This window comes from Lytechinus variegatus, chromosome 17 (genome assembly GCF_018143015.1).
Source record: "Lytechinus variegatus isolate NC3 chromosome 17, Lvar_3.0, whole genome shotgun sequence".
NCBI lineage: Eukaryota > Metazoa > Echinodermata > Echinoidea > Temnopleuroida > Toxopneustidae > Lytechinus > Lytechinus variegatus.
The window spans coordinates 9,076,588-9,092,155 of NC_054756.1; the positions used below are offsets into that span (position 1 = coordinate 9,076,588).

At 36.7% G+C, this 15,568-nt stretch overlaps 1 protein-coding gene across 3 annotated transcripts in view; it reads left to right on the forward strand.

Moving 5' to 3' along the window:
- Positions 1–15,568, forward strand: part of LOC121430669 (probable ATP-dependent RNA helicase DDX60) — a 113,627-nt gene that overhangs the window by 40,108 nt on the left and 57,951 nt on the right. For all 3 annotated transcript variants that reach the window (XM_041628006.1, XM_041628007.1, XM_041628005.1), the window contains exons 20-27: positions 372–521; positions 2,188–2,307; positions 8,496–8,591; positions 9,931–10,046; positions 11,154–11,287; positions 12,559–12,713; positions 13,022–13,126; positions 14,313–14,438. In XM_041628006.1, coding sequence (XP_041483940.1) covers positions 372–521; positions 2,188–2,307; positions 8,496–8,591; positions 9,931–10,046; positions 11,154–11,287; positions 12,559–12,713; positions 13,022–13,126; positions 14,313–14,438 — 1,002 coding nt within the window. The remainder of the gene's footprint in view (positions 1–371; positions 522–2,187; positions 2,308–8,495; positions 8,592–9,930; positions 10,047–11,153; positions 11,288–12,558; positions 12,714–13,021; positions 13,127–14,312; positions 14,439–15,568) is intronic.

Sequence of the window (15,568 nt, forward strand, 5' to 3'; positions counted from 1 at the left end):
CCATTTTGGCGTTAGAGCAATGTTGATCTGGTGCTGCACAGTGGCTGCCAGGCCCACGATCAATTGGGCAAAATGAATTTTATAAGTATTTCCATGTCAGATTTCTATCTTGAACAGTGAAATATGGATTTTTCTTTTTTTCCATTGTAGAAGAAAATAAGCAAGGGATTGTTGAAACTCAAAATTTTGACTTTTCAAGGACAGCTCAGAGCTGAACTTTGTATCTTTGCATTGTGTCAATTCTTGTCAAATCACCAGTGCTTTTCACTCTACCCCATTCAAGGGTTTTCAAATTTTCACCCACAGATGCTTCTCTAACATGCTCTTTTTTATTTCATAAAGATGGGTGCTCTTTACCCTTTTTGTTTCAGCGTGAACTTCTTGACGTCGTAGACAGGAATGCATCTGCTCTGATCGTAGCGCCAACCTCATCAGGAAAGACCTATGCATCATATTATTGTATGGAGAAGGTACTGAGACAAAGTGATGATGGAATCGTCGTCTACGTCTCTCCAACCAAGGTAATCAAGAAGTGTTCATGAATTGTTTTGACCAGGGTTGGCAATTTGGCGGGGAAATTCAGGTTGGAAATACTGGGAAAAACTTCTAAATGGGGTAAGATGCACACAGGGACGTACAGGGAAATGCTAGAATACATGTAGGTCTGAATAATATACAATATTTACATTTATATTACAGTAGCAAAATGTTCTCTTGTTTTCTCTATTGATATGAACATTGTATTGATACATGTACAGAGGAAAGTTAACATGCTTTGAAATATGACGTGACAGTGTGCAAAGTTTTGGAAGGGCAATTGATACTGTTATGTAGTATGTAAACTATTTAATTTCCTGTTATCCTTTCAGTCAGTCAATTTCACTTGTTTACAAACTCCCCGAATGTCATCTAAGAATGCCAAAATCCCCAATACCATTTTACTCTAAAACCATGACCATAAAAGACCAATCCTCAGTGACATCAACCCGTACCGTTTTTGCTAATAGCACTTTTACTACAACAGGACCCAAATTCTGGAACAGCCTGAATAACGAACTGGTTGATTGCCCCTCTCTCAATTGTTTCAAATGCAAGCTTAAGTTATACCTCTTAGAGAGGTACATTGCTGGATCGTACTGATGACTGCAATTAATTTTGTCTATTCTTTCTTTCTTATACTCTTTATATCCCTTGACCCCCCTGTCTTTTTGGTCGTTTTCCAATTTCATTTTATTATGCTATTTTTATGTCTATTCTTTTTTTCTGCTTCATCATTTTCTGGTAACTTAATGCCTTTCGACATATTTTGTGTAAAACAATCTATGTAATAGACATGTATTCCGTTTCCACATTTGTTTGCTCAAAGTAACAACTTATATTTTTTCCCCACTGGGAGCCTAATTTTCTACAAGCTCTGCTTTTTATTTAGGCTCCTCACTTTTTTACATATGTAGTGTACCTTATGCTTAAATACTTATGTTAGATACTTAGTTTTATCATTGATACACTATGTTTATGAACACATTTGTTATGTATATTATTATTTTTTTTTTAAAGTGGAATCAATAAAATAAAAAATCAAAGAACTTAAAGGAACACAAGTTCTAGGAAGTATGACTCACACTACCAGCCCCAGTCACTGCAAAGAGCATCACCACACCCCTTATACCAGATAGACAGTTACCTGTAGACCAATCAGAGCAAGTTTAGATCAATAAGTCAGATTTTTTTATTAGGGGGATAAATTATACTAGACACACACTCATCCATATAGACTGACTGACCACAAGACTTAGACATTCATCCAATATTATTTTAACTTCAGAATCTTATACTTCAATATTATTTTATTCATCATCTCCTGTTTTATCTGAATTTTCATGGATATCTTCATGTACATGTACTTTGTCAGTATGCAGCGCTTAGAAACATTTGTATTAAGCGCTATATAAATGTTGCATATTATTATTATCATTATTACTTTGAATTGTAAACTGTAGCTGATTAATGATTATTAAATACCCTGTGATTTTGAACTGCAAATAACTTTCTTCATACATGTAGTTCATCATTTATGTTGATTTAAGCTTACCTTAATATACTACCGATCCCATACAAGACAATATGTTATTTTGTACTGAGACAGTGGCTCGTATATGTTACAATTATTCTTGTTATGACCGACAGGCTCTGATGAATCAAGTGTCTGCGACAGTGTATGCAAGCTTCAAGAAGAACTTGCCTCCAGGAATGCACCTTAGTGGAGTGTTTTCAAGGGACTTCCGACGTAACGCTCTCACTTGTCAGGTACAAGTACATGAACTTGTAAATCATAACCTAGGCTGGTATATTGGGTCAGATGCATAAAAATTAGCAATTGCTGGCAAGTAAATGGTTCAAGCATAAGCAATAGGAAGCCAAGCAAAAGATCATGCTCGGGCAATTGCTTTATTTCATAATGCATAACCCTTTGCTAGTGATTTAACCATTTCTATTGCCTTCAGAAAGCATTTTTAGCAGTTTAAACAATTTAGCAACGTCATGCCGGTGCAAACACGACTCACAGAAACGGCAAGGCTCGAATGCAAAGGTGTTGCAGTGCAAATTACTCCTCCTTTCCTGTAACATCTGTTCCTCAGACATGGTGTCAAAATAACTTGTTTCTTTTTGATAAATCTATATATGTGGCATTTGATTTGCACTGATCAAGCAAATGCTGAAGCTGCTCTGACAGAGCTTGAAAAACCCAAGCAAGTGCTTTAACACACAAGCGAAATGATCGCTTTATGCATATACTTTTTAGCAATGGCTTAACTCTTCATGCGTTACGTTCGCATTATTGCACATCCGTAGGCGTGTTTCGTTCGCATTTTTGCACAACCACACATTTCCCATAGACGTCCCCTGTCCCATTGTTTTTCGAACAATTGCATGCCCCGGAGTGTGCCTAGCTACGATGTATAGCCTGACGCTTTTGTATACCGTACATGTGTACCGATCGATCGCGCGTGCGACATTGCTTTAGCGTTCTATGGATTATCCGGGGATTATCGCAGTTTACAAATTACAGAATCGTTTAGTTTTCCCAAAAAAATCAATAGGGGAAGGCGGGGTAAGTTGTGACAGTTTTTGCTTTTTGCATGTTAGAATTGATATAATTAATAATCTTGTCGAAATAAGTACCTTGCCTTGAAATTTAATTCTTCTGAAATATTTTCCACCTATATATAACTTTCTATCCCCACACTGAAAGTCATCGTGACCTTTGAAAAAAACGATGTCAAATGGCTCAACTTGCCCCATATATGGGGTAAGTTTGAGCCACCTTCTGGGGTAAGTTGAGCCACAAACACTATGTACAAAATGTATGAGGGGAGAACCAGCATGTCAATTTTTGTTTAAAGTCTTCACTTGCTAATTCTCTATAAATACTAACATCCTTAAAAAGGAAAAGAGCAGTCATGTAAATTTGCTCCTTTCAGCCAGCATTTCAATCGATTTTTGTGGTTTGTTTGTTTTTTAAGATACATTACCATAGGAGTTACCATGGCTCAACTTACCCCATGCTGTTTGGCTCAACTTACCCCAGTCTGAACTTAGTGCGATAATTTTGTATCCACACATTTATTATGCATCCATCATATAAAAGACTATGACAAGAATGAAGATCCATACCTGGACTAATAATGTTGTTATCATGTCTTTATTATATTTAAAGACGTGTGTGTTTATAAAGCACTTATCTATTTCACACTCTTTTTTACTTTTTGGCTGAAATTCATATTTTTCCCTCTAAAAAACTACTTTTTGTTTCAAAGTTGAAAACAATATGGTGGGGTTAGGGGTTATGCTATGGATCATCAATACATGACACCACCACATTGTCTGACTCATTCATTATTGGCCTGGGGCTGGTGGCTCAACTTGCCCCTATGCTCAACTTACCCCGTCTTCCCCTACATCCTGATCACAGCCAGGAAGTTCATTGAAAAAGGAGAGGAGAAAATCAAAACCCTCCTCACAAACAATACCATGGCCAGGTTTATTGTTAGGAGTCTGTGACTCATGGCACGTATGTGAATGAGACCCTAAAATAATGCAACACACAGGGAGTTTACAGGTGAACGCATGAAGAGTTAATCGTGAAGCAAATGCTAGCAGGCATTTAGGCATTGCTTGAGCTGACTAGCAAAAGCTTTTGCTTGCTCATTATTATGCATGCAATATCAAGCAAAAGCCTAGCAAAAGCTATTGCTACTTATGCATCTGACCCATTTTCTTTTAGTAAAAAATGCCCTCCAAATGATTGTGATGAAATGTTGTGTTAACTATGATTTTTCTGTAGATCTTGGTGTCAGACTGGAATCGTGGGAATATGTCTTATTTTAGTTTAAGACATGCATTGTATTTCTAGTGGAGAAAACATTAAAACGTCAATTGTTTACAATATCATGATAGGCATCAGAGTTTCCATGTTCTGATATTTCAATATTATAAGCCAGTTAGTAGTTCCACTCTGTGCATGATCAGAGGAAGGTCATTGGTACTAAAGTAACATGGTGGTTTAGAATTTAATGAGATGTCTTGATTATTCATACATTCTTTTGAATTTCATCTTTTCATTTACATGTACATGTACAAACAAAAACAATGTGTCCATGAACGACTGATATTTCACATTTCATGACGAAAATCTCTCGTTTGAGGGCTGTATACCCCATTTTTCCTTATCAACAAATATCTTCTCCCAGTAATACAAATCCTATTGCCCTCAAGAGATTAAATTTAAGTATAGAAACACCTGTTTCTTGACCTCGGTCCGCGAAGATAATTCACCCCAGCATCTACGGCCGGTCACAGCAGGGGGCCACACACGATGGATTGCAATGTGTGTATATTCCGGCGAGCGCATGGCCATGGATGTATACACGCGTTGATAGAAAGTTTTTTCTTTCTTTCTTTCCTTCTTTCTTTCTTTCTCTCTCTCCCTTCCTTCCTTTCTTTTTTTTCTTTCTTTCTTTCTCTCTCTCTTCCTTCCTTTCTTTCTTTCTTTCTTCCTTCCTTTCTTTCCTTCTTTCTCTCTGTCTGGCTGTCTAATTCTTTTCTTTCTAGACTTATTTTCTTCCTTCCTTTCTTTCCTTCTTTCTCTCTGTCTGGCTGTCTAATTCTTTTCTTTCTAGACTTATTTTCTTCATCCACCCCCTTTTGATCTACACCTCTAAAGAACGTGCATTTGCCAATCATATATGTAGTAAGGCCTATGAATGTCCTTTTCTCAAAGCTGAGGTGTAGGCCTATACATAGAACATTAAAATACAAAGACCAGCATTATGAATCACAATGTTTGGATAGCATTTCAATGTTCTATTCATATCTATTCAGAACGTTTTCTAATTCACATGCGTTATTAGCAGGTGATCTTCTTTATCTCCCATTATTGTTCTTATTTTGTAGGCCTATAGCCTGTGTATACGGTAAACCTCCCTCTGAAATACCTTTCTTGGTTTCATGTTTTCTTTCAGATTTGTTTGCACCAAGGCGTGCCGGAACACTTTCAGTTTTTTTTTTTTTGGGGGGGGGCAAAATCCCGAAGGGGGCACAATATTTTTGAAAGCGTGAGATACGGAAGCGATCGAGCGGGAGAGGGTGTGGTTGAGGGTGTAAAAATTGAGTGTAAAAGTTGCGTTTCTAAGAGCATTCAAAAATAAATTTCTTGAGAATTAAACAGTCTTGGGGTTCTTTTTGATCCTGTTTCCTCCCTTCTGACCCAGACTGGTGTTTCTTCATGATCAGGGTCGCAGTTCCAGCAAATTACGAGCCTTATTGCAAACTCTATTGTTTTAAACCAATGTAATATAGGCCTTTTAAAGACTTTAAGATGACAAACATGACCGTATGCATCCGGGGGCCACCGATCGAGAGGGCAAAATTCACCCAAAGTGTGCACGAAATCTTTCAATTTTATTCTAGAAAATGCAAAAGCTCCTCCATCACCATGGGCGGAAATCCCAGGGGGACAGGGGGGACGCGTCCCCCTACCATTTTGGAAAGGGGTACATAATATCAAATGTCCCCCTACTATTTGTGCTCTTTTATTATGGAAAAAATACATAATTTCAAATCGAAATTATATCCTCGAATTTCGAAATATATATAAACAGATAGTTTTTGTTAAGAACTTGGTTAGGAAAAGAAAAGGCATACCGGCCCAACTATTCTCCAACTCTCATCTAGCCCTATATACCAGCCAAAGAGTGATGACATTGATGACATCGATGGCCATTGTCAATTTCATAACTAATAAAAATGATGAAAAAAGAAAATCGCCTCTGAATTTAGTGCATAGACGGTTAGACGAGAATGTTCCATACCCAGTAAAATCATACCTTTGTTAATCCAATTCACTTTCCCTTTATTCCAAATTTACTTGGAATATACTGAGAATATTTTCATTGTTTGCGTACTCAGTATAAAGAATAGTTTTCATGAGTTATGATTAATCCTTCACAATGAACTTTAACTATGCTTTATCCCTTGAATTTGTTTTTAAACACTCTATTAACGAGACTTATACTCCATTTTTACACAAAATTCCTGCCGTGGGAGGGGTCATCATAGGTAGATCAAGGGGCGAAGCGGCGGAAGGTGAGGCGAAAAATAAGAAGAAAGATAGGACCGGGAAGAAAGTTGAATGATGGAAGGGAGGTGAATAATTGGGAAAAAAGAAAACTTTCAGGACATGTTATAAAAATAATAAAATCGCTTGCGCTTTGCATAAATACACAGCCATCTTTTTATTTCAAAACGTGCTTGATTTTTTTTCACTTTTTTGGATCGAAATATATAAAATCAAATCATTTATCTAAGAAGATATCCATCTTTTTCATAATTTGTAGGTTTAGATATTAAAGAAAATTAGCTTGCCATTCGGTTTTAGTCTGAAATGTATTCATTAAAAGGTTAAACGTTATCACACTGTAATAAGATGGAAAAGGGGCTTTTCAAAGGTATGTTTCACAGAGGAACTGTTCGTCAAAAGACGCCAGGCTTACTATGATAATGTAATTGCCCCGTCAGGGGCAAAATTGTTCATTTTTGACAATAGAAATGACAATTTTGGGGCATAAAAGTGCCTTCATCGTATACTTTTGTCCTTTAATTATTTAATAATTTATCATTTTTCTACTTTCAGGGGGGCACATGGGGGGGGGGTAAATCTCGTTTTGCCCCCCCCAAAAAATTTATTGGGGGGGCAAGTGCCCCCCTGCCCCCCCCCCCTCGCTTCCGGCGCCCTTGTTAAAGATATATAGAGGGAAATAGAGATGGGGTGGAAATTCCACCCCATCTCTATTTCTCTCTCTCTCTTTCTCCCGACAAAAAGGACAGGGCGCTAATTTTAATCACCTCATATTAGCAAAATGACAAATTTTGAACATTTTGACTTACAAAAAAATTAGCACAACATACCTAAGTCAGACATTTAATGGTGGAAACTAAAACGACCCAAAACAAACGGTGGAATGGATGCAGCGCACATGGGCAGTTTACCGGAGAACCACGTATGGTGCAATAATACGTCTGCGATTAAAAAAATAGTTACAGGCATAGTTTGTATTTAAATTATGAATAAGACTTTGGTGTAAAAAAATAATGATTTCATATTTTTGTGCATATCAGCAGCATGATTATTATACTTTGTATGTTGGTATGCCATTACTACTATTTTTCGAACGTTAAGACTGTATCATTGCGCGAGTGAACCAATTTTCTTGCTGGACGGACAGAAACTATGCATGCATCGCGGTCCTTGCATGCTAAGCATACCGTAAGTTTTATTCGCTTACTTTCCTTATTTCAAGGTCGATTTTCTTCGTTCGAAATTGAAAATGGACTAGCATTGGATGTCTGAATGTAATATGCCTTTGAAAACGTGTTTAATATCGAATACAATAATTTCATTCCGAAGATCCTTCTACAGGCAGACAAGTCTTACGTAATAGCACAGCGTTGTTTATCATTTCGTCCTTGGCTCAACGCTCATTTAGCTGGCCCGTGGTGGTGAAATCGAGACAAGGGGATTACCTGGCCTTGGCCAGGGTTTATCGGGTTGGAAAAGTTTCCAAACGCGAATCGGGGTATAAAACCGCAGTTTGCAGTCCGAAGTGAGGTCGAGAATCAAACGGGACATTTTCGTAATGTTTTGCCATGTACATTGTACAACATGCTAGCTATGGTATACATTCAGTGTAGAAATGCAGCAAATACCTTCATAGTATAATAGTCACCTGGACTACTCAATTTCTTCATCCTGCTATGTAAATCATGCTTATGTAATATCTTGCTTTGAAATCTGCCTATTATAGTGAAAGAAATTAATGGTCATTTGACCAGAATTTTCCATGAAGTAACTACAAATTTGTCTATTGTCATATCGTGCAGCCCTCGCCCGAAAGACTGTAATTGAATACTGCCGCTATAAACTTCTTTTCTTGTAGGTCTTGGTGACTGTCCCACAGTGTTTGGAGATCTTACTGCTTTCTCCCTGTCGCCAGGAATGGTCAAAGAAGATTAAGTATGTCATCTTTGACGAGGTGAGTAAGTTTATTTGTAATACTGGCTTGTGTACAGTCAGTATGCAATTCCCCATGTTCATGAGCAAGATTTATCCAGTCCTCTCGTGGCTGAATTCATGTCCCTGCAAAATCTCTTGAATTGTGAGACTCTTTCTCAAATAATTTAACCACTTCTCCTAGAGTAAAATCAATTATTTTTGTACCATAGGAAAGAGAAAATGTTACTCTTTTATACTAATGATTTTTTGTCTCACCTGCATAGCAGAGTGAGACTATAGGCGCCGCTTTTCCGACGGCGGCGTCAACATCAAATCTTAACCTGAGGTTAAGTTTTTGAAATGACATCATAACTTAGAAAGTATATGGACCTAAGTTCATGAAACTTGGCCATAAGGTTAATCAAGTATTACTGAACATCCTATTAGAGTTTCATGTCACATGATCAAGGCAAGGTCAAAGGTCATTTAGGGTCAATGAACTTAGACCATGTTGGAGGAATCAACATCAAAATTTTAACCTGAGGTTAAGTTTTTGAAATGTCATCATAACTTAGAAAATATATGGACCTAGTTCATGAAACTTGGACATAAGGTTAATCAAGTATCACTGAACATCCTGCATGAGTTTCACATCACATGACCAAGGTCAAAGGTCATTTAGGGTAAATGAACTTTGGCCGAATTGGGGATATCTGTTGAATTCCCATCATAACTTTGAATATTTATGGATCTGATTCATGAAACTTGGACATAATAGTAATCAAACATCACTGAACATTTTGTGCAAGTTTCAGGTCTCATGATTAAGGTCAAAGGTCATTTAGGGTCAATGAACTTTGGCCGAATCGGGGGTATCTTTTGAATTACCATCATAACTTTGAAAGTTTATTGGTCTAGTTCGTTAAACTTGGACATTAGAGTAATGAAGTATCACTGAACATCCTGTGCGCATTTCCGGTCACTCTTTGACAGAGGGGTTAAAAGTAGCTTGTTCTCATATTTTGTAAATCTGGGAATGAATAGCCTGTACACTTACAGTTTGCCAATTGAAACATGAGGTTTCCATTGACCAGAGATATATCTTCTAAACATGAGTAAATACTTATGGTATATACATCAATAGAAAGCTAATTTCATACTCTACAACTTTACTGAGAACATTTTTCTGTAGGAAAAAGCATAAAAAAGTTACAGCCATGTAAAATATGCATGCAAATCCAGAGCACTAATTTCTGGTGTCCACAGAATTAATCCGGCTATAGGGATTCCATGCACGGCAGACAAAGAGTTAACATTCTAAGTAAGCTGTCAATTATGATCTTCACCATCCGATGTATTTCTACATCCTTGCTACAAAGGTTCACTGCCTTGGAGGTGAAATAGGAGCAGAGGTGTGGGAGCATTTACTTGTCACCATTAAATGCCCATTTCTGGCCCTCTCTGCCACTATCCGCAGCCCGGAAGACATACGCGGGTAAGAATTTAATTTACTTTAATTGATAAGGATATCCTTTGCCTGATCTACAGTAGCTGGGTTGGATGTCATATTGTTCACAATATTGTTTACATGCCTTATTTTTAGTGGTACCGGTAATTTCTCTCAAAGAATATCATACAGGAAATAAATTAACAACATTGTTAGTATTTGACCATTTGATATTGTTAAAAGTTGTAGAACAACATTCATACATTCCTATAAATATAGAATAGTCTAAAGGCTCTTTGTCCTTATGAGTTTAGAATAATAATAATGAATAATAATGATAATATGAATGATGATTTTTATCATAATAATCATAATAATAATTATAATGATAATTATTATAATAATCATGATAGTACTAATGGTAATACTATAATGAACATATTTACACTGGGTAGCTAGTTAAGTTCTCAAAGTTGTTCTGCCAGCAGGCCCTTCTTAATATGGTAGTGTTATTATTACCCCAGCTTTAGCTGGGTTGCCCAGACACTCAAGCCTTTGAGGAATTTCTTTCTTATTAGTAATCTTTTACTACGCCTGGGTAGAGAATGGCAAATGTTGATAATTGCCTTACCAAAGGACATGAGTGCTGCTGTGGTATTCAAATTGGGATATAGTTTCTCATAGTCCGTAGGCTTATCCACTGAACCACAACACCTCTACTTGAAAATTTTCTCTAATGGCAAAGAGCATCCTGAATGTTAATAAAAGTTATACCATATGCACCTTATGCCAAGTATGGTGTTGTATCTCAGTGGAGGTGTGTCGGGACTTAGAACCACAAGGTCTGTTGTTAAAGTTCCACTGCAGCAATTGTATCGTTTGGAAAGGTGTTAGATCTACATTTGCCACTCTCCATCCAGTTGTAGTAAATGGGTTCCTAGTACTACAGAAATTCCTTGCATGTTCGATTACCTGATCAGGGTAGCTGGGTAATAGTATGCAGTGCTTTAGAAATACTGTACCAAGCGCTATAATGTTGATGTTGCCTATTACAAGTATTATGTATATTAGCTGCCTGAACTATAATCATTCAACAATGTACGACATTACAAATTTCACCTTACAAAAGAAAGTATACTTACTTTGCCTCATCAGCTGGTTGCAAGCTAGTCAAGACTTCAAGCGCCTCCAGGCTGAAGAAATACAGAAACAACAGCAGCAAGGTTCAAAGAAGAAAAACAAGAAACAACCAGGTCTGAAGGTAGACAACAAATACAAGGTTGAACTAGGTTAGTATCAGGAAAAAGTGCCTCCAGAATATACGTAGAAATTCTGAAAGTTCTGAAAATAATAATAATCATATAATAATAATACTAATAATAACAATAATAATAATAAATGAAGTAGTAGTATGTTCAACTTGTACCGTACCAAATACTCTCAGTAAAGTTGAAGAAATTTCAAAAAAATTAAGAAAAACTAAAAAATATTTTGATGGTCTTGTAAGTTTCAGAAATCAGGGTTAACCTGCACGTGTTTTGTGTGCTCATTATTCGGTGTGCAAGTTAATCGTAATGTACTAGCAAATCAAATGAAAACATACCAGTTATTGATAGTAAATATGCATATCTGGAATAGCTGTGATGTAGTGGTCCTGACTCTCGCCTTGTAAACAGTTTAGAAAATGGATAATCGGTAGAAAAGAATTTCTTGAATGCTGGAGAGCCCAATCAGGGTAATCATGCTAATGCAAACTTAATAGAATGCATTGTTTAACCCTAAATAGACTGGGCTATTTTGACGCCTAAGAAGACGGGGGGCAGGGGCTGATTCGTCCCCCTCTTTGGTCTCGGCCGTCGATCGCGCAATCGCAACAAAACTGGCATGCTCATTACCCATGGCATTATCTACAAAACTATAATACCAAATTTTGCGTAAAAACTTATTGCTCATTAATTATGCTAATTTATGCATAAAATCATACATTTGCTCTAATTAATCAAATGATGCCCCTAAAATGCTAATTTTTATTTCACATACTCTAGATAGGCATCTCATCAAATTTGTCGTAAAAAATTTCAACATCACATTTATTTTCTTATGTATTCTATTGTTTTCTTAAATTTCTTATGTATTTGTTTGTTTTTCTACTTTTTGTTTTTCATTGTTTTTTCAATGGAAATTGTTGGGGACTTTATATTGACCATAAAAAAGATAAAATAAATTCATATTTGATTTTAAGCAGTAAAAGGAAAAATAATGATACATTTATGTATTTTGGCTAAAAACACTATTTGCATTGGATTTGTTCATACGTTTTTGAATAATTTTTGGTCTTACATGCACTTACAAAATGTTGCGTAATTTCGGAAAACCGCGTAGCTGGGGGTCGCAATATTGGTCTTAAAAGTTGCGTGAGACTTGAAAGTAAAAAGTGTGCGAGCGATGCGGTCAAAAAATTTCAAGCGGCGGATTTATCACAAAAAATGTTGAAGCATTATATAAAGTGCATATCCTTTTCAAGTCAAACTCAAGTGCATAACTTTTAAAATTTTGGCAGTTGTATGGAAGGAACGGCATTCTGATCTGGAGAAATATGTCTACTTGCCTTACCCTCGTAAACCAGATGAGGTGATTATGCCAAAAGATCACACTCTCTTGGACACATCACAATTTGTAGCAATGCATCCAGTTGGTGTTCTGAGCCTGAAGAAGGTAAGAATGTAACATATTTTTCATGAATAGACGTTGAATATAACATTTTATAAAGCTCTATTTAAGAATCAAGTCCCCTGATTGTTCCATAAAGTAGCTATTAAAGGTTGTTAACAATGGCAATAGTTATTGAGAGACCTGCCCATTGCCACCTTCTTAATTGCTGAGATTCCCATTGGAATGTGTACAATGCATTACTTTGTGTGGAGAATCCAGTCGTTTGTAAATTCGCTCATAAAGTTATTTGCAAAGTTGCTCTTACATGTACCAGCAGCTTCATGAAACACCACCCTGCTTTCTTGATACAGCTAAAAACTCATGGACTACCAGCAGACTTGAGTCTGTCACCTAGAGAGACTGTTATCCTCTACGATGCCATGCTCGAGGTATACCCTGAATGTCAACAACTCAAGGTACAGAAACAATCATATCTGAGGGGTTTCAAAGTACAGTACATGTATGTTGAAGACACGATAATTTGGTTTAAGGCCTGCAGCCATTCAAATTGATGCAAAAATTTTGATATTGGTACATGCACCAAATTGAAGGTTAGGGCCTATAGGAAAGAAAATGGTACGAGTTTGAAGCATGATGATAAAAAATATATCCAAAACCATGATGGTCGCCAGTTTGAGATCCTTTTTTTGCACAACATCTCATGACTTTAAAGAAGAAAAAAAGATGATGGACATTTTGATGAAAATTAGTTTTATAAAGCACACCCTTCAAAATGTTACCCAATATGTAATCAATTTGAAATGAAAACAAATTATACAGGCATGGTCCCCTCTATTAACAGATCACCATTTGCAGACAATTGAGGTGAAATCTTTACAATTTGAGTGCCTCGCTACATAAAAAGTGATTGATATTGATGATACTATCGATATTATCCCCAAATTTTTAGAGTCAAGTATTTAATTCAAGACAACATCATTTCCATTGTGCATGCATCATACACGCACATGACTGTAACCTGTGTTGATGCGATGGTTTTGCTAGCTCCTCACATTGTCTTTCTTGGAATCAACTTTCAGAAAATATGGAATGAAGTGTTATTGCTGGACTTTGTTTCATGTGCTGATATGATGTATTATATGCAGACATTCCTAAATGATGATTATGATTGAATTAACATGATTGGTGTGCATACATCAACATGTAGCTGAACGTGAAAAAAAATAGAGAAATTGCCAGAAAATATGGTGTCTATATCTTTTTTATGTACAGTATATCGGGCAATATAGCCTGCTGACAGTGTGGCAGATTGTGCAAAATTTTTGGAGATTTTGCATGATGACTTTGTGTTCAAAACTAGACTTAGTATATACTAATGTACAGTATGTATACTAATATACTTCTACCCACTGTAAGCAATTGCATTTTTTTTTTTTTTGGGGGGGGGATGGGGGTTGACGGTCAGATGGTTTGTTACATACTTGACCTACTGACAACCAAAGAGCTCTCTGTGCAATCAACTGGGTTTACAATGTATGTCTGCAAATTAAAGAGATGATGATCTGATCAGACTCTGGTATGGATTGAGGCATGAATGTTGAAATTGACTACCAAGCATCATACTCCTTGTTTCCTAATTAGGCACTGGATCCAGATGTGTATTTCCAAGACATTCCTGTCTTGGAGAAGCAAGATGCTCGTAAATACGAGAGAAAACTCTTGGCTGAGTTCATGCGATGGACGAAAAAGCAAGAGGATGCTGAGAAGGTGTGTAAAATTCATTGATAATTAAGCTTATGTTAAAAAAAACGTCTTTTAACCCCCCCTCCCTTCCAAAAATCTCTTGTAATAATTCTGTAACATTTAAGGATTATGCCATTGAGTTTCTTGACTTTTTCCTTTTAAGTGTTGCTCAGAAGAATTCTGAAGTACATGTATGGGTTCCTATACTATACATTATTTATAGCATGGCACGTTCTACTAATTTTGTCTCGCCTGAATGAAGTTTGGCAGAGACCTACATGTAGTAATCACTTTTCCTGTTTGTTTTTTAGTCTGTTACATGTAGTCTGTTGGTCTCTTTGAAAATGCAAATTTTTGTTCAAAATGCTCTCATCTCTTTTTTTTTGCTTCAATTACATGTATGTTCATACTTGATACATGTAATCCATATGATCCTTGGGTAATGCAAGTACCACATATTACTTCATGAGAATGATGAGGTCAGAGGTCAGCTAGGGGTCAAAAGGTCAAATGATATTGAAGATCATGATCCCATTTAAGATCAGGATATTGGTATATTAGCCCTAACTGAAACCTGGTTTAAGCATGATGAGCCTGCGAGTGCTTTTAGAATAATTCCTCCTGGTTACAGACGGCTACATGTCCCCAGAAAGCGTCACAGGGTTGAAGTTGTGGGCATTCTCTACAATTCTTGCCTGTGCGTGAGAGTCAGCAAAAGCACTTTGCAACCAAACTATTTTGAGTTCCTTGAAACTGATCTTACTCAAGCTGCTGCAATGATCAAATCAATGTTACTGTTTAATGGTCGCCACTTTCTAAGAAGAACAGTGCCACCCTGACTGATTTTTTTCCAGCCATTGTTGGAACTGTTAGACAGATACAGTACTGTTTGTTCACATGGAAATTGTTCATCTTGGGAGATTTTAATATTCATTTGGACAATCAGCACTGTAACTTCACCAGAGATTTTTTAAAGGTTACTTCAAGATCACCATCTCTAGCAAGTAGTTGTGGAACCTACCCGTGAGTCTAGACCCATTCCAGATCTTGTTTTCACCCGTGTCAACAATGACATTTTGCATTCATTGCTGTTCAGGACTCGCTTTCGATAATTTCTCTGTCCATCGGTCAAGAAGGGTCTTATTAAATGTCTG